The following is a 25028-nucleotide window of genomic DNA, read 5'->3' on the forward strand; positions in this document are numbered from 1 at the left end:
GGAAACCTGTTGGGAAAATTAGAAGGGGGTACCTATTCTATCAGTTACATGTTTATGGGATTATTAGAGATTTATTGAAGTTAAGTAGTGTTTTTGAGCATTAGTTCTTTAACAAACAATTCAGTACTAGAGGCCAAAATAACAAGAGAAACATAGGGATATGTTCCTACACTGCAAAATAATAATAATAATAATAATAATAATAATAATAATAATAATAATAATAATAATAGAAGAGCAGTTCAATATGATTGATTGATTGATTGATTTAATTTGTATGCTGCCCTTCTTCCAGAGTTCCAACTATTAAAATATTCACAATATAAACATTTTGCAATGATTAAAACCACATAAAACAGTAAATAAATATGGTTTGATAATATGTTTTATACAAAACATAGAATATTTATATCTGAAATAAAACAACCGATCTGGGAAGCCTTCAATAAGTAAACTAAAACATTTGAAATGTCTAGAGATCATGTGAAAGTTGGGCACAGTTTCATTCAGAAACAAATCTTCTCTTTTCTCATGATTTCCATTTTGGGGTACAAATCCATAATCTATTTATAGACCACGGGAGTGGAATGTGGAGTGAGGGCTTAGCTGTTTAAGGCAGTTTATCCACTTCTCTCTTTTCTCTCGCTCTGTTTCTGTATTACTTTGCCAACTCAAGCATTATTGCATTGTTTACTACAAACACACTGCTGCAACCCAACAACAAAAGGCTGTGTTTATCCAGCCAGACAAAATATGAGAAGAAAAGGAGACATATAAAGACGTGATTACATCATGAAAACATCTCAGTAAAAATTTCTAAATGTTTTTGAATCGCTGGCACAATTTAACTGCAAATTCATCCTCATTTGGGATGGAAAGGCATGCACTTGCCAAAATTTTATTTTTCATAGGGTTTGTTTCCATGGACAGTTTAGTGGAGTGATACCTGCACATTTAAAATACACTAGACAGGAACAAATTTCATTCAGTTGAGATTTTCTATCATGCTCATAATCTGGGGAATTAGGGATTTAAAAGTTTAATTTCTCTTCAATGACATATGCGTATGCCTCCATCTATGCATGCAAAAAACAAATCAGTAAGTGAAATAAGAATATCAATAGATTTCATGTGGACTGGGACCCATTTTTTATAATGCACCTTGTAGATGTGTCTTATTATCAACAGATCTGGCTACTAAATTCTGATACGTTGTTGGTGGAGTCTTTGGGAAACTTAACATCCACTGTGGCTTTTTCATTGCTTGAACATGACTTATCGTCTGCTTCAAGGCCTTCAGAGATTCAGAGAGCTATTAAAGTTCTCTATCATCCCTGCATAAAAAGCAGAAATAAGGAGTAAGTATGAATTGTATCCAGACTTTATACAAAGCACTTTAGTCATTTCTGTTTTTTTGTGCCAATTTTTCATTGTGGGAAATGTGTTATTTTCAGTTCAGTTTGTATTTGCCATAAATATATCTAAGTATAAGTTATCCTCATGTATAAAACGAGGTTCTGTTTTAAGCCAAAATTATGAATTTTACTATGACCCATGAATAAATTGAAGGGCATGCCACAAACAAATATTTTCCTCTTAAACATGCACAGAAGGGATGTATTTAGAAAGAGCAAAAAAAAAAAAAAAAAGGAGGGGATCTGTTTATTTGAGGGGTTAAAATTGGGGGGGGGGTATAAAATGCATGATACATCTATATTTTTGTATACATGTTTACATCTATATTTTAATTTTGATTATGTTTTATGGATTTTAACTGAATTTTAAAATACCAATGATATTTAATTCTGTTCTAATGTTTGTTCATTTGTAGATTTTAAATTGTATTGAAATGCTGTTAATGTAAGCCACTTTGAGTCTCATTGTGGAGAGAAAAAGCAGGGCATAAATATAATTATAATTATAATATACAGAGCTCCCACCACATTTACCCTCCATTGCCCAAACTAGAGAAAGAAAGGCAGCCCCCTCCCATATTCACTTTCTTTTATGGTCCAAGTAGTGTTCAGTAAAGGATGGTGCAGCGAGTTAAACCGCTGAGCTACTGAACTTGCTGACCAAAAGGTCAGCAGTTCGAATCTGGGGAGTGGAGTGCACTCCCACTATTAGCTCCAACTTCTGCCAACCTAGCAGTTCAAAAACATGCAAATGTGAGAGGATCAATAGGTACTGCTCCGGCGGGAAGGTAATGGCGCTCGATGCAGTCATGGTGGTCACGTAACCTTGGAAACGTCTACGGACAATACCGGCTCTTCGGCTTAGAAATTGAGATGAACACCAACCCCTCAGAGTCGGACATGACTAGACTTAATATCAAGGAGGATCTTTACCTTTACCTTTTTATTGTTCAGTAGCAATGTGGAAGGCCCCAGATAATGCATTCCCACCACTTTGGGTGCTTGAGATTGAGTGGCGTAGAGGTCATTTTTAATAGAGGCTTACTTTATAAGCCTCTCTACACAGAGCTTATGGAGTAATAGGGGCTTACTCCATAAGCTTTGCAACACCCTTTAGACTGAAGCTTGGCAACTGTGGTGGGTCTTAGGGCCAAATTTCTTTCCCTAAGAACTGCATGGGCAGTCAAAATGCCCCAAAATAGTAGAGAGGGGGACCAGATATGGCTGGCAGATCATGTTACACAGCCTGTTGGAAATGTGGTATGTAGCCTGTTGAAAAAGTAAATTTTGATTCTTAGTGCCTACAAAGAACAGCTGTCAGTTTAGGGTTGTATGATTCCCACACATACAGTGGGACTTCCTTGATAAATTTGTATAGAATTGGACTAGGATGATTTAAACCTACTAACTGGTTAGTAGCAGCTCATTGTTTCTAGCCAAATCCCATCTCTTGCAAGAAAAAGGTTGACCTCAAATATCTATACCATTACAAGTATGTAGAAATGAAGCATTTTTACCCTTGAATGATGAAGTAAATGGGGTCTAACTCTTCATGTTGCCTCTTTCACTATGCAAGGTTTTGTACACAATGAAGTTGCTCTCAGAAACTAACTTGCAGTACTGCATACAGCAAAACGTAATGATCAATGCTATATTTATTTCTCATTTTTACAGAGAAAAGGGAGTGCAAATGTTTGGGGTTTTATGTTTTCCTTGGTGTTTGTAAATCTCCCAGCAATTAGTAAGCATTTTAGTAATTTGAAAAGATATTAAGAAGGATTTCAGATATCAAGTTCTTAATCCACTGAAAGGCTTTACTGATCTCCCGAAACATTATGTATTCAAAGACAAAATTAGATGCTCTAATGAAAGTTCTGATACTCTTTATTCTTTTTGCTTCTGCAGTACAGAAACAGTACAAGCCACTTTTGTCCAAATCCTCTTTATATTGTCAGAAACACTTTTGCACCACTAAAAAAACCCGAAAGACAGAACATAATTTGGGTATCAGGAGGATAATAAATCCCATAGTAATGTCACTGTTGGACATCAAAATCATTTACATTTTCACTGCAAATGCTGTGCCAACAAGGACAGACTTAGTATACAACGCTTGCATTCTCATGGAGAATAATGTTGCCATATGCACAAGGACAATTAAAAGTCAAGCTGTCTGCCTGGCATTCCATACACAATGTATTACAACAGTTGAGTGCCACCTCTGGGCACAAGTTCCTGCTGTTTTAAAGCCGCATAGGAATTATATGGCTGTCCTGATGTTATTAGACTGCAGTTCCCAGCATTCTTCACCATTGCATTGTTCAAGGCAGCTCAGACATGTAGTCTACTGCTATTACTACTACTACTACTACTACTACTACTACTACATATTTTTCTTTCTACTCCACTTTGTCTCTCTAAAAAGAGACCCAAAGCAGCTGACAATAAAAGCAATATAATTTTAAACCTAAAAAACCATACAAACATTAAAATAGTATTAGTCTTAAAGTGTTAGGAATTCCTCTTCTTCAGAAGAGGAAGGGGAGCAGGAAAGTGTCTATGAATCTGAGGGTGAGTTGGAATCTGAGGAGGAGACTTTGCAAGTACCCACTTTTCAGGAGAGGCGAAAAGAAACAGAGCAGAGACATCGTTCAGCTAGAATAGCTGCCAGAAATGCAGCTGAGTAATTAGGAACTGCCCTAGCAGCTGTAAGGGGACTCAGAGCTATAAAGCAGAAGCAGGTGCAGCCAGCTCTTGCTGGTAACAAAGTGACACTAATGCCTTTGCTCCCCGTGTGCCTGCTCCAAGTCTGCATTTGGATTTATTGCTGTTTCTTTGTCTGAAGTAAGACTGCTATTTGATTTGGGACTGTATCAGAGACTAAGAACTGCATTTGCCCTAAGACTTCCTTGCTTCCTTTTGCATTATTCCACTGAGTGTGTTGTACTTTATGTTTTGCTGAAGTCAAGCAGTTTTCATTTACTTACCACAGTGTCTTAAGGCTCTTCTTGAAAGACAAAACAGGACATAAAGTCTGTAAGACCTCATAACTCTTGCCTCTATTTTAAAGACCAGAAATTTAATCATTAGGTATCTTTGAACAAACTGGAAAAGTCTTCAGAAGTGAGTTGTGAATGACTAAGGAATTTGAAATAATTTTATGGAATTACATTATATGATTATATGGAGCCCCTGGTGGCGCAGTGGGTTAAAACCTTGTGCCAGCTGAACTGCTGACCAAAAGATCGGTGGTTCGAATCTGGGGAGCAGGGTGAGCTCCCATCTGTCAACTCTAGCTCCCCATGTGGGCACATGAGAGAAGCCTCCCACTGGATGGTAAAACATCAAACATCGAGGCATCCCTTGGGCAACGTCCTTGCAAATGGCCAATTTTCTCACATCAAAAGCAACTTGTAATTTCTCAGGTTGCTTCTGATACACACACATACAAAAAATTATACGTTGTTGTTGTTGTTGTTGTTGTTGTTGTTTTCCTTCAAGTCTTGTCTGGATTTGAGAATGTATGACTTGCCCAGAGTCACCTTGTGGGTTTTTATGACCAAGCATGGATTTGAACCCTGGTCTCCAAAATCATTGTCCAACACTCAAACCACAATATAATACAAGAAGTACAACAACAACAACAACAACAATAAATTAATATCATAATATACAATAGACTATTAATAAAAATTACATTATGCCACAAATGTATATTATATACTAAGGGAGTTCTATATAACCCCCAAAACTGCTAAGATATCATGGAAAAATGGTAACAACAATGATTACGAATAAAAACCTTTAAAAACAGTAATCTCTTTGAAAGGGAAGAAATGTATTGTAGGTTTACAATGTGTTTAGCCTTTTCTGTCAAAGAGTGTCAGAGGCTCACAAAATTAGAACTCCCATGATTTTACAGCATTGAGCCATTGCAGTTAAAGTGGTGTCAAATTGCATTAATTTTACAATGTAGATGCAATGGTTCTTCAGCCATTGGATAAACATTCAGGACACTAGAAGTTTAGATTTGGGTCCTTCAAACCATAAACCGATTTTCATCAGACAAGGAAAAAATAATCAGGTTGCAGTTTTCATTAGGAAAACAGTTAAGCTCCCGGATAGTTGGACATTGCCGTTGTAATTTTGCTTAGTTAAAAATGAGATTATTATGTCTGAAAATGATCTGTTATTAGGCACAGTCTACAATGATTTATCATAATTGGCTGCTTTCTATCCATTTTAAAGAGCTAGGTATATGAATTTCGACAATCTCTTCCCTAAGGCTGGATTAGTCAGAGAGAGCTCAAACTGCTAGGTTGACGTTTCTTCCCTCTCCAGACTCATATGCAAGAGCAAAAATTTTATGAGGCAACTTTAACAAGGCCCACTGGGATTTGGGATTATTTATCTTAAGCTCTTATTAAAAGACAAAAAAAGTGTTTTCTCTCTCTCTTTGTTTAGTCAGGTAAAGAAAAGTTCCTTCTTCAAAGGCTCTCCTGTTGCTTTAGGAGTAAATAAGATTTGGCAGAGACTATCAGGAATCAAGGGGGAGAGGTGTTTTTTTCTTCCCTTCTGTGGTAAATGTATTTTAGCAAGATAAGTGTTGACTTTGACAATATATCGCAGAATTCTAGGGCCATTTCTGTAGATTAGAAAGGCTTGTGGAAGAACAAATTCCATCTTTTACCTTGAAATTGTGATTTCTGATAAGTGAAAAGTGATGTACTAAGGGAAGAACAACCCCCATTATGGTCATATAGTGTTGGATAGTGAATGGTTTGCTACCATTCAAGAAAGTAAAATTGGAAGTATGAAAAGATTATTTTGTTTTGCAAAAGAAGGAAAAGAAACCAATGAATACATTAGTCTTTTTTAAAAAAACTCTCTCTTTTACTCCCCCATGTCCCTTAAGGAAAGCAGTGCCACAGGAAGGAGGGAGCAAGCTTGTTTTCTGCTGCCCTGGAGACTAGGACACAGAACAATGGCTTTAAACTACAGGAAAAGAGAACCCTCCTGAACATTAGGAAGAACTTCCTAACTGTGAGAGCTGTTCAGCAGTGGATCTCTCTGCCACAGAGTATGGTGGAGGGTCCTTCTTTGGAGGCTTTTAAACAGAGACTGGATGGCCATCTATCGGGATTGCTTTGAATGCAATTTTCCTACTTCTTGGCAAGGGGTTGGACTGGATGGCCCACAACGTCTCTTCCAATATGATTCTATGAGCCTATAAAGAAAGTAGGATAGGCTATTCCAATGCACTTGTAGAAAGTTCTGTATCTTAGCTCAGATTCACCATAGTTAAATGTAATTTAAAATGAGCCTGAGCTAATAAAGTGTATCCTATGATCAGCAATCAAACCATAGAATCATAATTAAAAGAGACCACAAAGGCCATTGACTCCAACCCCATTATGCCACGCAGGAATACACAATCATTCTCGACAGATGGCAAACCAATTTCAGTTTAAAAACCTCTAGAGAAGGAGACTTCACTACCCTTTCAAGGTAGCATTTTCATTGTCAAACAGTTCTTCCCAATGTTTAGGTGGAATATTTTTTCTTGCCATTTGAATCCAGTGCTCCAGAACAGGGCACAGTGTTTCACGTGAGATCAGACCAAAGCAGAACAGAGCGGGTCAATGACTTCCCTCAATCTTGACACTATGCTCCTATTGGGCTATATCAGGCATGGACAAACTTTGGCCCTCCAGGTGTTTTGGCTTTTAGGAATTGTGGGAGTTGAAGTCCAAAATACCTGGAGGGCCAAAGTTTGCCCATGCCTTAGCTATGGAGTTTAAGCGTTTCATTTGGGAAAAGAGATGGCTGATGCAATGCATGAACAACAGTTTTATTTATTTATTTCCAATATTTCTACCCTGCCCTTCTCCCTGAGGGGACTCAGGGCGGCTTACACAGCTGGTAGGATCACTACCAGTACATCATAATACAATAAAACAAGAATAAAACAGTTAAAATAATTAAAAACCATAGTAAAATACAATATATAAAATTTAAAACAATGCAACACCAAATATATATACCAATCATCCATCAGACCTTGTGCAAAAGCCTTAATCCGATCCATGTCAATGCTAACTGAGTTCATTCATTAAACGCTTGCGCGCATAGCCAGGTCTTCAGCTTCTTCCTGAACCCCAAAAGGGATGGAGCCTGCCGGATGTCACTGGGGAGGGAGTTCCACAGCCGAGGAGCCACCACCGAGAAGGCCCTGTCTCTCGTCCCCACCAGCCGTGCTTCTGAGGCCGGTGGGATCGAGAGCAGGGCCTCCCCGGATGATCTTAAGGTTCTCGTGGGCTCATAGGAGGAGATATGTTCGGACAGGTAAATTGGACCAGAACCGTTTAGGGCTTTGTAGGTCAAAACCAGCACTTTGAATTGGGCTCGGTAGCATATTGGCAGCCAGTGGAGCTGGCTTAGCAGGGGGGTAGTACACTCCCTGTAAGCCGCCCCAGTTATTAATTTGGCTGTCGCCCGTTGTACTAGCTGGAGCTTCCGGGCCGTCTTCAAAGGCAGCCCCACGTAGAGCGTGTTGCAGTAATCCAAACGAGCTGTAACCAGAGCGTGGACCACCGTGGCCAAGTCAGACCTCCCAAGGAACGGGCGCAGCTGGCGCACAAGGCGGAGTTGTGCGAAGGCTCTCCCGGCCACCGCTGAAACCTGAGGCTCCAGGCTCAGCGATGAGTCCAAGAGAACCCCCAGACTGCGAACCTGTGTCTTCAGGGGGAGTGCGACCCCATCCAACACAGGCTGTAACCCTATTCCCTGTTCGGCCCTTCGACTGACCAGGAGGACCTCTGTCTTGTCTAGATTCAGTTTCAATTTGTTAGCCCTCATCCAGTCCGACACAGCGGCCAGACACCGGTTCAGGAGCTGAACAGCCTACTTAGTGACAGGTGGGAAGGAGTGACAGAGCTGGACATCATCTGCGTACAGATGACACCGCACCCCGAAACTCCGGATGATCTCTCCCAACGGCTTCATGTAGATGTTAAACAACATGGGGGACAGTACTGACCCCTGCGGGACCCCACAAGTCAACGGTTGTGGGGCCGAGCAGGCGTCCCCCAATGACACCATCTGGGACCGACCCTCCAGGAATGAGTGGAGCCACTGCAGAACAGTACCTCCAAGTCCCATTCCCGCGAGGCGTCCCAGAAGAATACCGTGATCGACGGTATCGAAGGCCGCTGAGAGGTCCAGCAGAACCAGCAGGGACACACTCCCCCTGTCCAGTTCCCGGCGTAGATCATCGACTAAGGCGACCAAGGCTGTCTCGGTACCATGCCCCGGCCTGAAGCCAGACTGCGCCGGATCCAGAAAATCAGTGTCAACCAAGAATGCCTGGAGTTGCGCAGCCACCACACGTTCCAGGACCTTGCCCAAAAAGGGGAGATTGGAAATAGGCCGATAGCTGTCCAATTGAGTGGGATCTAGTGATGGCTTCTTCAACAGCGGTTTGATCACAGCCAATTTAAGGCTCACTGGAACAATGCCTTCCCGAAGGGAGGCATTCACCACCACCTTCACCCACTCGGCCAATCCCCCTCTGGCTTCTCTCACCAGCCAGGATGGGCAGGGGTCTAGGATGCATGTGGTAGCCCTCGCCTCTCTAAGCACCTTGTCCACATCCTCGAGCTCAACCAATTGAAATGAATCCATCAAAATAGGACACGCAGGTGCTCGTGTTACATCCTCGGAAGCTGCCATTAATATGGTGTCAAAGCTAGAGCGGATCAGAGCGACTTTGTCCGCAAAGAACTGAGCAAATGCTTCACAGCGGGCTGCCGAGTTGTCAGGGATCCCATCTTGAGAGATGGGATTCAACAAACCTCTAACAACTCGGAACAGCTTTGCCGGACGGTTCTTTGCGGACGCAATATTAGCTGCAAAGAAAACATTCTTAGCAGCATCTATTGCCGCGGCGTATGCCTTTAAATAAAGGCACAGCCGTGCTCGGTCTGATTCATTCTGCTTCAAACGCCACATGCGCTCTAGACCCCTCTTCTTTCGCTTCATCGCTGCCAACTCCTCGGTGAACCAAGGAGATGGTTTAGCTCGGGTACTCGAGAGGGGACGTTCTGGAGCAATCGTGTCTATTGCCCTAGTCGCCTCCTTGTTCCAGAGGGCAACCAGAGCATCGACAGGATTGGCATTTGTGTTGTGTTGGCATTTTTACTTCGAGATGATTTGATGGAATGAACACACCACTAGGAATTCCCTGTTGCTGGCTTTGGATGACAAGTTGTGTTATCCGATAAATCAGCAAATTCAGATATGAAGTTTAGTCTCTACTGAAGGAGCAGTCTTAGCTGTAAATCTATAAAGAAGAGAAGGATTAGTACATTTACTAGTGTACAAAGTAAACTAGTGCTATTTTGAAAGGCCAGATGCCAACGTAGCCACAGTAGCTAAAGATAATAATCACCACAATCCATCTTTTTTTATAATCTGCCCTTATTTGGCTTGATTTTTGTTGTTAAGAGCTAGTTCATAGCTTATGACAAGAAAGCATTCGTCTGTCGTTACTACTTGTCTCTTTCTACTGCAGTGTTGAAAATGCCACTCTTGGAGCACACCAAGTGTGTGTGTAAAAGGAACTTGGGGCCCTTCCACACAGCCATATAACTCAGAATATCAAGGCAGAATAACCCACAATATCTACTTTGAACTAGGTTATCTGAGTCCACACTGCCATATATCCCAGTTCAAAGCAGAAAATTTTATTCAGCAGTGTGGAAGGGACCTTGGAAAAGTAAAGCCCATATCACAGGTTTTCCTTAGTTTTGCTCTGTAATTGTTTTTATAGCCACATTCTGAATATAATTTCTTCAGAACCTCTTGATGTAAATCTCTGTCTTGGGAAATACACAATCTTTTTAGTTCACAAGTTAACAAGTATGTCTGTGACACCGCTAACAGGTACCATGGCTTCCCCCGTTTCTCCCCCTTTTCCTATTCTTTCTTTTATTGGGGGGGGGGGGGGGCAGCAGGGGCAGGTAGGGAAACCCTTGGCAGCTTCAGTTTCCCTGAACTTCTCTTTTAATGGCCAAAATATGAGTAAATCCCCCCTCATGAAAGCCAAATAGTTTAAAGAGTTTTTTGCAACATATGCAAAATCTATCTCAAACTTTGCTAATATAAAACGTATTCCCCATCCTCCCACTATATATCTAAAAAGGAGCCAATTTTTCTATGCTTCACCTGGCATATGTGAGGAAACACCAGGAAAAGATAAACTGCCACAGTCACATCTTTGTCTGGATCTATTTTGCTCCTGGTTTGCATTATAATTATGAAATTGGCATAATTTCTCCTTCAATCCTATTTTTAAGATTGTTACTAGATATAGGAAGTTGGAATTAGAGGCCCTGGGCTCTCATATCTGGCTTCTTCACCCTGCCCTACTCAGTGTCAATTTGTTTGATCCATGTCCAACCTGAAGAACACTTCTGCACGCTATTTTGTATGCAAGAGTTTAATCGGTCTTAATAGAAACACCTTTGTAATTCTTTGGGTTTTTTTTTCTAATAGACCAGTTTGGCTACTTGCAATATGTTTCCCAACTTAGTTTGAGTTCTTTTGAGAAAGCATTCAGCTATGAGTAACAGTTGAGGTCTTGAGATGGAAAACAGATAGAGAGGAGAAAATCCACAATACTGCTCTGTTGTTGAAAATCCCCTTGGGCTACAAACATCTCCAAAAGAGATGAATTTCATGAAATCAGAATTAACCTATTTTCAACTGAGGCTCAGGTGTCCATGGTATTGTTTTGTATTCTTCTGTAAACCCACTGCATTGCAAAGGGAGCCTGGTTTGTTGGTAGAACATGTACTTGGCATCCCAGCCTCCCTTTCTATCATCTCTGGGTAGGATTTGATAAACTCCGGACTAAAACTTCCAAGAGGCCAACCAGTCCTCTGACTCAGTTTAAGGCATCTTCGTATGTGCCTCCATTGCAATGGGGCTCTATTCATGAGTGTTTTCACACTACTCTCTGTCAAAGGCTGCCTTATGCGCTTCGGTGGAAAGAAATTATATTCTTCATCAAACATCACTCTGAAGGGAAGGCTGGCTGCCAAAGTCTGAGAAATACAAGAGCCTTAGCAGTGTTTAGTCAAGTCCTCTGGTGTATAAACCTGATTAGATCAGTCTGTTTCTTTTCTTTTCAAAGGCCACATTCCCCTTGGATTAGCCTGTTAAGGGCTACATGCCAGCAGTAGGTGGGGGCAAAACCAAAAAAATAGGCAAGGGTGCCCCTCTTCGCTCTCTTTTTGATCCTTCCCCCCCTGTTCTTTCCTTCACTCCCTCCCCCACCCCTTTCTCTTTCAGTGGCCGGACATCTCTCCCCCCCCCCCCCCCATGCACAATATTCAAAGACAAGAAACGTAGGATTCATAGGAAGTCAAGTTTTTGTTGTTTGAGGGGTTTTGTTGGCATCTGAGACAGTAGATCCCATCAGCACTGTCTTCCATTCCAAGTAGCAAAACTGCAAGGAGGAGGAATTAAATAGCCTAACAATTTGCTGCCATTTCATGACACTCAGAACCTGCTGCCTGAGGCAACTGGCTGTTGGGAAAGAAGGAAAAAAAATGTTCTTGTAGATGCCCGAACTTGCACAGGGCTTTTGAAATTAAGCTAAGGGCCACCAGAGATTTACACCATAAATGCCCATAACTGTTAAACTTCTGACTGAAATATAGACAGTTTTATGAATACTTGAGGGGATGTTCTTGTAAAAGAGTTTTCTCCTTTACTAGAGACTCCCAACAGCCTGAATAGTGGAGAGGGCTTCAGTGCCTTTTATGGCTGTGCAGAAGAGAAAATTTCAGCAGGTGTTGCTTGTCATGCTGCCAGGTAACAAGCAATTCCTGTGAAAATTTTTCTGCACAGCCATTAAAGATACAGGGCATCTCTCTCTAATTTTACTCTAGAAACTGTACTCCCTGGGATCCAATTGTAGAGTTATATCAGTGGAAAGTATCACCCGCTCTTCCAGATTGACTTCTCCCTCCATGGCAGTCCCTTGCTTTGGGAACTTATCTCTCTCCCACCTTCATGCAAGCTCCAGGCTAGCTTCTGTGTATTCACTGAACCCCCATGATAACTTTACGGCTTGAGGCAACTACCTATGCAGTATCTATTGGAAAGATTTCAGAAGCAGGACTGGCCTGAGGCATTTTTCTGCTTGAAACAAAGGGCACAATCCCATCACTATGGCACAAGATGGATTTTGCCATATATACTTATGAATAAGTCATCATCATGTATAAGTTGAGGGCAGGTTTTGAAGTGAAAATTATATATTTTTGATATGGATACATCACAAGTACCAATGCCAACTCTCGGGGCCAGCCAACCCTGGCCACCATTTGCCCACCGAGGTATTCAAGAGTCCAGAAATGACACCATGGTGGAGAAAATCAAGGGGGTCAATGTTTCTTTTAGTTTTTCCTGGGTTGCACTAAGCTCTTGCCTTTCACCACAATATTCAGAAAAGAAGATGGCTCCTTTTTTTATAATGGTTAAAGTACAGGGCCCGGGCTGTGGCGCAGGCTGGAGAGCAAGCCAGCTGCAATGAATCACTCTGATCAGGAGGTCATGAGTTCGAGGCCCGCTCGGAGCCTATGTCTGTCTTGTCTTTGTTCTATGTTAAAAGGCATTGAATGTTTGCCTGTATGTGTAATGTGATCCGCCCTGAGCCCCCTTCGGGGTGAGAAGGGCGGAATATAAATGCTGTAAATAAATAATACAGAAGTACCCATGGATAAGTGAATTCTATTTTTTGGAGTTGATTCTAACTGCAGTTATGCTTGAGTTTATCGGGTGGTGATAGCTGGGGCACCATACTCTACTCCATTGCAGGTTTAAGGGAGCAGAGCACCTGTGTAGTAGACACAGCTCTGTCATTAAACAATTTGCTTTTGCTTACTCCTCCACCATATTTTATCAGCAAACCTGGAGAGTTTCCATCAGGGGACCTTTCTGAAGAGATTCAAATATTAAAGTTTTGTCTAACATTTTTCTAGTGCTTCAAGGACTCCCCAATCACACCCATTTCCTTAGCGGTTCTCACATAAAGTAGGCTTGTATATTTGTTTCCATATTTGGAGCAGGGCCGGGGAACTCACGGCTTGTTGAGGCTGCACAAGACATCAATGGCCTCGGTGTGATTTGAATTTGAGCCATGCTCCCCATAGTTAATGTTCTTGTTAGCCTCTGCTCCAACCCAGCCGTCAGAGTGCCATTTTATGTCAATTTTATCATCTGCACAGCTTCTCCTGTGCCTTAATGATTATGTGCTAGAAAACAACAACAAAAACAACAACAACAACAACAAAACTATTTTGGGGGCTTTTGGGGGAAAGAAAGGATATGTTATAGAAAGCAGAAGTATGAAAAACAAGGACCATAAACTTGAACAAGGTGAATAGGTAAGTGCTGCCATACTTCTAGCTAACCTGCAAGTGGTCAAGTACAGTACAGGATTAAAATGCCTCCACTTTGGCATATTCTTTGCAGTAGCTGGTCATTCTTTGTTGTGTTACTGACCACGCAATATCTTTTCTGTCTTTCATTAAGATATGAATTTTCAGGAAGCTGCTGTTGAAATGCAATAGTTTTTGTTCAGTAAGCAAAGCAATTAAAAATGAAAGAAAACCCATTTTAAAGCATTTGCAGGCCATTCCCCTCCCCAGCTATTTGGGTCTATTTTAATGAGATGCTCTCTGACTCACTGCTGAGATTGCTGTAGATTACATTGTGCTCTGGACCTGAATAAGTAACTTTAGCATTGAGTAGGCATTAATGAGTGACTAGAGCCAAACTTCTCTCTGTGCTCAGCGGGAGAAGCACCTCTGTGCTTTCCTCCCTTAGAGAAAAGAGATGTGAGAGCTTTAAGAAATATGGTCTTTGCAACAAAGCTCCTTTCTTCTTCTTTCTTCTCTTCTCTCCAAGGAGACAGAGAACCACTGAGAAGACAAATTCCAGAAGGAAAGTTGTATTTTATGGCTGCTCCCCCCCAACTGATTTCCTCTAGTATCTTAGAGATTAAGTTATGTAGGAAAGAAATGTGAAATAGTTCATCTTAGCTTTGGCCATGTGTTGCCCTATTTTGGAAGCTATAGGAATACTGGAACATTGTTCATTCCTTGTATTTCTGTAAATTTGATCTTGCATCGTTCTTGGTAGCTTGCTTTTTGTCATATAGTCTTTTTTGATCCCGATTCAATCTTTTTCAGTATCCATAATCAGGAAAGTAAAGTTATCAACAGCCCTGCTCAGATCTCTGAGACTCAGGGCTATGGTGTCTTAGCTGAGTTTATCCATTTGTAATCCCAGTCTCATCTACACTGCCGTATAATGCATTTTCACAATTCAGTTTATCTGAATTGCACTGCATTATATGGCAGTGTAGACTCATAATGCAGTTAAACAGCACTATGAATTTTATGGCAGTATATGTGGGGCCACAGTCATTCTCTTTTCCTACTTCCTTACCAGCCATTCTCATCTTTTCCAGTAAATCACCTCCAAAATGTGATGATCATCTCAGCTTCTAGGAAAGGTTTGGGCTTTATTTCCTCTCGCACCCATTTATTTATCTCTTTGGCACTTTGTGGTATCTGCAGTTTACAGGGCCACATTACAAACGAGTTGATTATCTATTCCAGTGGTTCTCAACCTGTGGATCCCCAGGTGTTTTGGAGTACAACTCCCAGAAATCCCAGCCAGTTTACCAGCTGTTAGAATTTTTGGGAGTTGAAGTTCAAAACATCTGGGGACCCACAGAACCACTGCTCTATTCGGTTTCTTCACTGCACAGCTTTCACAACCATACATAGAATATGCAGTCTTAAGACTTACATTCTAAAATAGCTCTATTAGTGATGTTATTTGTTTCCCCTTCCCCTTAATGTTTTAGAACATCATACATGACATTACCCCTTGTTATCTAGTTAAGATTTATAGAATTGCAGGGCTGAACTCCTATCAGCATTGGTCATCATAGCCAATAAAGAGAGCGAAAGTTGGTGGGAGTTGTAATCCAACACAATTTGGAGAGCCACAAGCTGCTGGGCTTTAAATTAATATACGGCTAGCTAGATTATTTTATTTTATTCCAATACGTTTTTGTACAGATTTTTTAAAAATAGTACTGTACATAATACCTAAAACAGTTCATTAAAAAACAGAGAGTTTTGATGAGAATTGCTGTCCAAAAGTGTCTGTAATTCATGTGAACAATCAGGATTATAATGCTTGGATAAACAGAGAGGTCTCTGGGTGATGGCAGAGACTCCCAACCCTAGGAGCCTGACAAATATCTATGGGGGCATCATTCCACATGTTGAGTGTCTCAGTGAAGAAGACCCTCTCCTGCCCAGCAAGCAAACAAACTTCTGTTGGCTTTAATCTACTCTAAGCTTCATTCTTCTATCATTTTAAATTGCCACGTTCAGGATTTCAGCCTTGGAATCAAACTGAACAGACTGCTGTTACCAACGCCTTTATCTTGCTGAACTTTCAGGAGCATTTAACTGATTGTTCTAGATGCAGAATGCTGAATTAGATGCATCTTTGGTCTAACAAGGCGGTGATGATAAATGTGAGATAATTTATATGAAGTTATGCAAGATAGTAGTTATTATCATTCAGACTAGTGCTGCATGGATTATCCTGGTTCTTTTAGTGGGAGTTTGAGGATCCTATATATTAAGTGAACAAGATTTTTGGTTGTTTTACAGTCTCATTGATACTTGGAAAAATGACATTGGAGTACATCCTCTAAAATTTCCAGCAAAAACCTGTTTGGACCTGCTACTGATACTGGCTCGGAATAATGCTTCATTGCCACCTTCCCTTCGCTGGATGAATTCTTTCCAGGTAAAGAAATGATATAGTGAAGTTAATGTTAAAAAGATAGACCTTTGGATTCTATTTCTTGTTGAAAAAATAATATTAATAAATCACAGTTTGATCCTGGATTCATACTGTTAATACTAAACAAGCAAATTAATGTTTTGAACTATAAATTGTTTCACTACATGTTTCTGACAGCGAGGTTGCCCTGTGCTTAGAAATGGAAAAGTACTGATCTGCTAAAAAAAAAAGATGAATGCATTCTGGAGATTTTTGAAATAGTGGAAAAAGGCAAATTATTTGCTTAGATCAAATAGAAATTGTTGGAAAACTTTTGAAAAGTCTGGAAATCTTTTAAATCTTAAGAAGTAAAAGACAAGATGACACTTGTGGGTTTTGAAGAAGGTGATTTATTTTTTAATCATTAGGCAGAAGAACATTAATTAAGTTGTAATGAGAAGATTATTATATTTTCATATTAATGTCTTTGGTTTGGAGAGTGGGAAGTCATTTTTAATTGTTCTTTTTATGTGGGTGTGGTGGATGGGAATAGATTACTGTTTGTTTTTCATGTTTTGATTGGTATAGTTTTCCTTTTTTAGTAGCTTGTTTGGTTCTATTTTATTTATGCTGTTTCTATTATGATGAAGTTGGAACGTTCTAGGAGAGTAGCATCGTCCTCTTTGTTTCCCTTTGGGGAAAATGAGACTGCTATGGTGAACAGTGGGACAGGAAAGTTGACTGGCTTGAATTATTTGGAGGCTAATTTTAAACATAGTAAATTGGTGTTTGTTTGTTTTTTTAAACTCTGCACAGCTGTTTAGGTTTGTTTGCATGCTTATCACATCCTTTTTGTGATAGTGAATGCTTGAAATTCCCAAGTACCTGGCAGTGTATGCTATGAACTCAAGCAGAGCTGTTGATGGTCTGTTAACTTCTTTAAAAATAATAAAATTCAAGGATACCTTGCTAAGCAACTGAAGAACATCACCTTCATGTAACGTTTGCTTCAAACGATTGCTGCCATTGTTGTGTTCCAACCGCAATCTCTCCCAGTTCCAGACTTTGTTAAAATTTCAAAATTAAGCAGCCATAGTAAAATAACTTCCCCATTTTTCTGTCAGGGTATTGTGTTTTGTGAAATGTTAAAATCAATCTGGGTTATTAGAAATGCCTTATGTGCTAGTTTTTCCAGCAAGGCATTTCAGCAGTTATGGAGTTAATGAGAGTCTGCTATGATTGATGTATCACAGGACCAATGGGGTCAAGTTTGTTTTGACCGGGACTTTCTTTCTTGTTCCTGTGGAATGCAGAGGAGTTTCCTGTAGAGCTGTTGAGCAATGTGCTGTGTGTGCATGAGTCGCTTCGGCGAGCACTCATGGAGAGAAGGACTGATTTGCTCTGTTTGTATATAGAAATGTAAATTAAAGTTTATTGCCGTTGGATTTCCAACCGAATCCTCGTCTGCTGGAGTGTGTTTGTCCAGTGCTGTTTTTTCCACACCGGGAGACAGTCTGGAGAGAAGGAGGTGAAGACTGGGATGGTGAATTTTTGGATTTCACTCTGCTACCCATCATACCCGCTGACATTTTCTTCATGGATAAGTTTAAAGATAAGGCATATATGCTCTGATATTCCGTAGAAAAGAAAGTGATCACATATTCTTCTGGAATACTCTACTAACATGATGCTCTCTGGCAGTATTCTGTGAGCATGCTGGTCCCCAAGATGATCTTTTTTGGTGTAAAATTCACCATAAATATGTATCTCAGTATTGTTTTATCTAGTCCAAATAGTGCTTTCATTCAGTTTCTATCAAGGGTTTGAAAAGTTGCTTTTTGATCTCTTCTGCCTGGCGAGAGAGAGAGAGAGAGAGAGAGAGAGAGGACCACCTGCTGCTAAGATATTCCTGACTACCACCAACTTTAAAAGAACTGTGTCTTTAAATGGGAACTCTAGTATACCCTATACTCATGTATAAGTCTAGAAATATAAGTCAAAAAATCAAATAAAAATACCATTGCCTTCTTTGAGGAGAGCAGAGAAATACTAGATCATAGACCATTTCAGGAGAATGTAATGAAACACCGACATCCTCTTCCCTCTCTGCTGTGGTGCTTCTTCTGGCCTTTTTGAAGGCCTGGGCGGAAAAATGGCACTGGTCAGGGGCAGCTGGTCCCTTGAGACAGCAGTGTTCTTTGTGGAACAACCCTCAATTTATTTATTTTTTATTACATTTATTTATGATTATAGTGATACAATAAAAGGAGAAAGCCGCATGTGCCCCAAAAAAAAAGAAAAAAAGAAAAAAAGAAGAAAAAACCTGATACCCCGCAACCCTCCCTCCTCCCTCTAAATTACCTTCCAGTTCCCCTGCTCTACATTTTAATTCTTGGTTTTCCCAATTCTTTCCCGAACATTTTTCTAAGAACCTAAGAGTATCTTCTCTTAAACAATATCTTCCTCTATATTTCCAAGTTTCTTTTTTCCTTGAGATATTTGCTTAATTTGTCCCAATCTGTTTTTGTGTCCATTTTTTCTGAAATTATCTGCGTTAATGTGTCCATGTTTTGTATGTTCATCAATTTCACAATCCATTGTTCTAGTGACAGTATTTCTGCTGTTTTCCAGAGTTTCGCAATCATGATTCTGGCTGCACTTATCATGTATATGAACAGTTTTTCGTTGTTTGAGTCCGTGAAAAAATCCGTTAACCCTAATAGAAAATATTCTGGTTTTGGGGCAAGCTTTATCTGTAATATGATCTCCATTTCCTTCCTATTATTCTCTAAAACCTTTTTATCTTCTTGCACCCCCACCACATATGAAAAAAGTCTCCCTTCTCTTTCCTACATTTCCAACACTTATCCCCATTCTTGTTCTTATTAATTTTTGCTAATTATTCCGGTGTAATATGCCACCTAAAGAAAATTTTATACCAACTTTCTTTTAACGGAATTGAATAGGTATATTTTAATTTTTTTTTGCCAACACCTTTCCCATTCCTCCAGGCTTATGGTGGAACAACCCTCAATTTATTAATGGATCGTATCAAAATCTATTGTTTTGGCCCCAAAAACCTGCCCTCAACTTATACGTGAGGTCAACTTTATATGTAAGTATATATGGTTGTTCATGGGAGCCCCGGTGGTGAAGTGTGTTAAAAACACTGAGCTGCTGAACTTGCGGACCAAAAGGTTGCAGGTTCAAATCCCGGGAGCGGAGTAAGCGCCCGCTGTTAGCTCCAGCTTCACATTTCCATGCAAATGTGAGTAGACCAATAGGTACTGCTCCGGCAGGAAGGTAATGGCGCTCCATGCAGTCATGCCGGCCACATAACCTTGGAGGTGTCTACAGACAACACCGGCTCTTTGGCTTAGAAATGGAGATGAGCACCAACCCCCAGAGTCAGACATGACTGGACTTAACGTCAGGGGAAACCTTTACCTTTACCTATGGTTGTTCACTTTTTATACTGCACTTAACTTTTATAGCTGCATGGCTTGCTACAACCCATTCAGTGCTTGGAAAAGTTAGTGTTATGCACCAATACTCCCAAAATAATCACAGGCAACATGGTACTTGCCATCCTGGATTAATGATTCTAGGAAACATAATGTGAAAAAAAACACACCCTTTTTTCAAGCTCCGAACCTAATATATAAAACCAGTTACCCTTAGTTTCATTGGCTTTATATTTCTTGCCTGAAGGAGCTGATTCTCATGTAAGTTCCTAGTCATGCTAGTTGAAAAAGTGTCAAAGAGTAAGTCTTTAGAATATTGTAGTTGATTTTTTATTCAGTGTCATGGACTCATATATAACCACAGTCATTGTCTATTTAACTTCGCCAGTCCCTTTTTTATTTTGCATGCTTTGGTTTTGATATTTGATAGTTGCCAAAGTAAAATATTCATTTTTTTCCATAGCAATGTCTATCAAAGATCTCTGATAGATGACCTAATGGGTCATCATAAACATTCGTTATCAGATAAGCTGTCTAATTTGGGGTGGGTTTAACTGTCTTCTAAATGTGTGTCTCCCAAAATAATGTTAGTAGAGCACAATAGAGATTGCGTATCACATAAAGCCAGACCTTTATTAACAGTTTTGTGCCATAAGCACCAAAGCTTCACTCTTTGAGACCACTATTGTATGCAGGTGATCTGAAAAACATACATGATGCTGGTTACAGTAACCTATAGGCTTCAATTAAGATTAATCTGATTTGTGAACAGCACAGCGCTCCATGACTTAAAGTGAGGATGAGCTGAGGAGCCTTGTCACCAAGGTGAAAGAAGAAAGTGCAAAAGCTGAGTTGCAGTTAAACATCAAGGAAAACAAGATTATGGCAACCAGACTGATTGATAACTGACAAATAGAGGGAGAAAACATGGAGGCAGTGACAGACTTTCTATTTCTAGGCACAAAGATTACTGCAGACATAGGGCCCCTGGTGGCACAGTGTGTTAAAGCACTGAGCTGCTGAATTTGCAGACAAAAAGGTTCCAGGTTCAAATCCCAGGAGCAGAATGAGCTGTTAGCTCCAGCTCCTGCCAACCTAGCAGTTTGAAAACATGCAAATGTGAGCAGATCAATAGGTACTGCTCCTGCGGGAAGGTAACGGCACTCCATGCAGTCATGCCGGCCACATGACCTTGGAAGTGTCTATGGACAATGCCAGCTCTTCGGCTTAAAAATGGAGATGAGCACCAACCCCCAGAGTCGGACACGACTAGACTTAACGTCAGGGGAAAACCTTTACCTTTACCAGTCTACTGCAGCCGGGAAATGGGAAGACTTTTACTTCTTGGGAGGAGAGCAATGACCAACCTCGATAAAATAGTAAAGAGTAGAGACATCACACTGGCAACGAAGGTCCGCATAGTTAAAGCAATAGTATTACCAGTAGTAACCTATGGATGCGAGAGCTAGACCATAAGGAAGGCTGAGCGAAGGAAGATAGACAATTTGAACTGTGGTGTTGGAGGAAAATTCTGAGAGTGCCTTGGACAGAAAGATGATCCAACCAGTCCATCCTCCAGGAAATAATGCCCGGCTGCTCACTGGAGGGAAAGATATTAGAGGCAAAGATGAAGTACCTTGGCCACATCATGAAACGACAAGAAAACTTAGAGAAGACAATGATGCTGGGGAAAAAGGAAGTAAAAAGGAAGAGGGGCCGACCAAGGGCAAGATGTGTGGATGGTATTATTGAAGTGACTGGCTTGACTTTGAAGGAGCTGGGGGTGGCGACAGCTGAAAGGGAGCTCTGGGCTGGTCTATGAGGTCACAAAGAGTCAGAAGCAACTGTGAATGAATAAACAACAACACAGCGCTCCATAACTAAATTTTAATATTAGCAGCAGCAGTAACAAAAATAATAACATCAATATATCTATTAAATATAGGTGTAACTGAAAGGAACAACTGACCATATTTTAAAGGACAAAGAATTTGAAATATTATTAAATAACAGTGCAGAAATAGTGTAGTGTCTGAGTTAGGTCAGAGATCTCTGCCACATGTGAACCTGGGGATCTCTCACTCAAACGTGGATATGGTTGTCTTTGCTTGTTAACTTCCAAAATCTTTCAGCCAATATAGCTGGTAGGTGCCAAGTTTGGCTTGAAAATTTACTTTCTGGAAAATATTGAGCCACGTCTATCTTTAAAATAAATAGTTTAGAAGGAAAGGGGGATTTTTATATTTCCAACAGCCAGAATAGTAGCCAAAGTAGGTTTAAAGACTTGTGTGCCTGATACGTATTATTTGTCAAACATCTGAGAATTTGCAGAAGTTTAGGGGGATGCATTAGCCCCTCAGGAGACTTTAGAGAGCATAAAATTACCCCTTAAATATCCTTTAAGTAAAATGGGAGCATTCTCACTAAGTTTGGGAGGTTTTCTTGAGCCTTAGAGGGCATTTTGAGGCTAACAAAAATGTTATTTGATCCATTTGAATATCCAGGAGACCTCCCAGTGTGGTGAAAATAACCTCTACACTCACTAGTGATAATCTGGGGGCATTTTGGAGCAAAGCAAAAAGGAGGGGGTTACCTTATGGGCTATACTTTGCCCATCCCTAATCTGAAGGAAAGAAGGCACTGTGCTGAAATAAATCTGTGATATGTAGGCATATTGTACCATTGAACTATAGCTGTATTTCATCGCTGGGCAAATACTGTTGAAGACTGTAGGTGTTTTGGAAAAGATGACATGACCTTTTGGGAAGTCATTTTTGTTAAAAGATTACACTGATGTATTGTGTTGCCAGCCTTGCTTGGCAGCCCATTCAGAACAAGTTCAAGTGATGATCTGGTTTCAGGAAAGCCAAGTGGCTCTGACATCTCTTCAGAGAGGAAATGTACCAAATTACTGGGTCTCGGAGCATGTTGCAAGAGGTGGTTGTGAAACTGAAAAGCAATTTGGATGTGATGAAGTGTACGAGGCCAGCACAGAGAAGTTATTAAGCTTGTCTTGTATTTGCCAATTGAAGTACAAGAGGCGTTCTCAGGGTGTTATGGCCTTTTCTTCAAGGGCTCACCGTTGATGTCTGCAGTCAGTTCCCAACAACTTGTCTGCACGGAGTGAAATCAAAGCCTTTCATTTCATTGCAGACATAGCGATGATGGTGTCATGCTCCAATCAGGATACCCAATTTTAACCGGTTATCTACAGAAATAGCCTTGTGGCTGATGAGACCTGGGAAAAGGAATAATTGAAAATGAGCCTGCTATCAAAGTGGCAGAGTTTAGTTGATTAAAGGCGATCATTTTAGAGATGGGGGATATTTTGCAGTACTGTGTGTAGTTGTTACCTTTGTGTTCCTGTTGTTTAAATAACACAGCCCAACAAAAAAGCTTGTTGTCTTATTTTTTAGACCTGCTCCTAGGGTTAGGGTTGCTAAATCAGAAAACTGCATTGAATAGACCACATCAACTCTGGTTTCTTAGATATGGTTATCATCGTTTTCTATGAGCACATAGATGACTGCTAGATGGCATATATTTTGCATCTCAAAAGCTAGAGCTGGTAGGTGAAAACTGGTGCTATTTTAGAAATCTACAGGTCAAATATACCCCAAAAACAGGGCTAACATTTGAGGGACCAAAATATGTGTTGGTTATTCATGATATGATTCCAATCCAAGCTTTTGACCTTCTAAATGATTTTCCCCTAGTAGTGTGCAATCAAATACAGCTAAAATTGTGCAATACAAACCCTACCTACATAAAACATTAAAACGGAGCGTAAATAGGAGACAAGAATGGTAAACTGTATGAAAAGTCTGACAATATAACAAAGGTTGCTAAGAAAAGCTGAAAAGAATTTCGAATGAATGGAAGGCATGGTGGAATTCAGACATTTTCACGATGGCAAACAACTGGACTTGAAGTTCCAGAATTTAAGAAAGACACACACACCTCCATGCCCAAAAGGCTTTGAGCTGTATCCAGTACGATAATGGTACTTGTGCATTATCTTTAGGCTATTGTTAATTTACCTCTCAGGTAGGCAGAACGTTACATAAGATCAGATGAGATGCTCTGGCCAATAAAGGTGCTGCTAAAATATCTGGAACCTTTGAGAGCCAAGGGTATAACATTGTATTGACCATCTTCTCAGAGTCTGTTATTTCAGGTTATCTCCTGTTCCTGTTCAGGTGCTGGTTGTTGGCATGGAAAAAGCTGAACCCAAAAAGATCAAACTCCTGCTTTCTTAGATGTGCGTAAACCTGAGAACAGAAGGAGGTGGCAAGGAACCATTTTAGCTAGAGGCATCAAGGCCTTTAGTCATCTTTCCCTATCTGTTTGTCAGTTCCAAGATGTCTTTAAATGTTTCTTGTAACAAATTGATCTTGTAGCATCTTTGAGACTTAGGGGTGCACATACACTGTAGAAATAATGCAGTTTGGCACGACTTTAATTGCCGTGGTTCAGTATTATGCCAGAGTGTTGCTCTCTCAGCAAACCACAAACCTCCATGATTCCATAGCCTTGAGCCACAATAGTTAAAGTGGTATCAAACTGCATTCATTCTATAGTAGACATGCATCCTTATTGCTAGAAAGATGTTTGTAGCACAGGATTCCATAGGCTCAATATATTTCATTAGATGCAATACTTCAATAATTTCTTGTAGCCTTGACCTCTTAATCTATTGCCTAGAGAAGATGGTCCAGCATATGATACCAAAAAACTGTTTTAATCCATCTCACTTTAGAATAAAAGTAAGCCTCAAAGTGCTTTTGGCTACTCAACACATACGAGATGCCTTCTTCCTCTGGGTGAGAGAGGAGGAAAGAAGGTTTTACTTTGGCTTTCTCATATCTCTGTTTTCCACCTTGAAAAGATGGAGAGGAGTGACCAGGGAGCATGTGAGTAATGGCTAGATGCTCATGGTTGGTTGACAGAAGAAAAAAAATCTGATTTGTGGAGTTGTGTTGCCGAAGACAATTTCAGTGACACATGCTAGTGTGTTAAACAGGGCAAGTAATGTGTTTTCTGCCATTTAAATTTCTGAAATTGTGTTCTCTTTAAACCAAATTATGGTTCAGTGGTACTTTCATTTTATTTTTTAAAGGTGAAGGTCTGAGCAAGAATATGATGACTTTGCTATATAACTGTGCGCAATCAGTGATGCATTGTAGTAGTTTGGTTAAAGAGTTTTGCTTGAACAGATTAAAAAACAAAAGAAAACTTCTGCTCCAAGTTACATTTTTCCCCTGCC

The 25028-nt window shown here is 40.3% G+C and overlaps 1 protein-coding gene across 2 annotated transcripts in view; it reads left to right on the forward strand.

Annotated features, from left to right (window-relative positions):
* Window positions 1-25028, forward strand: part of ube3d (ubiquitin protein ligase E3D) — a 74505-nt gene that overhangs the window by 31565 nt on the left and 17912 nt on the right. Inside the window, exons 8-10 of one of the 2 annotated variants that reach the window (XM_062981293.1) lie at window positions 1189-1358; window positions 14959-15003; window positions 16184-16317. In XM_062981293.1, the coding sequence (XP_062837363.1) occupies window positions 1189-1358; window positions 14959-14998 (210 nt within the window). In that variant the 3' untranslated portion in view covers window positions 14999-15003; window positions 16184-16317. Of the gene's footprint in view, window positions 1-1188; window positions 1359-14958; window positions 15004-16183; window positions 16323-25028 lie in introns of those variants that run through there. The other variant, XM_008121847.3, reaches the window with a different exon arrangement.

Source organism: Anolis carolinensis, chromosome 1 (genome assembly GCF_035594765.1).
Source record: "Anolis carolinensis isolate JA03-04 chromosome 1, rAnoCar3.1.pri, whole genome shotgun sequence".
NCBI classification, from domain to species: domain Eukaryota; kingdom Metazoa; phylum Chordata; class Lepidosauria; order Squamata; family Dactyloidae; genus Anolis; species Anolis carolinensis.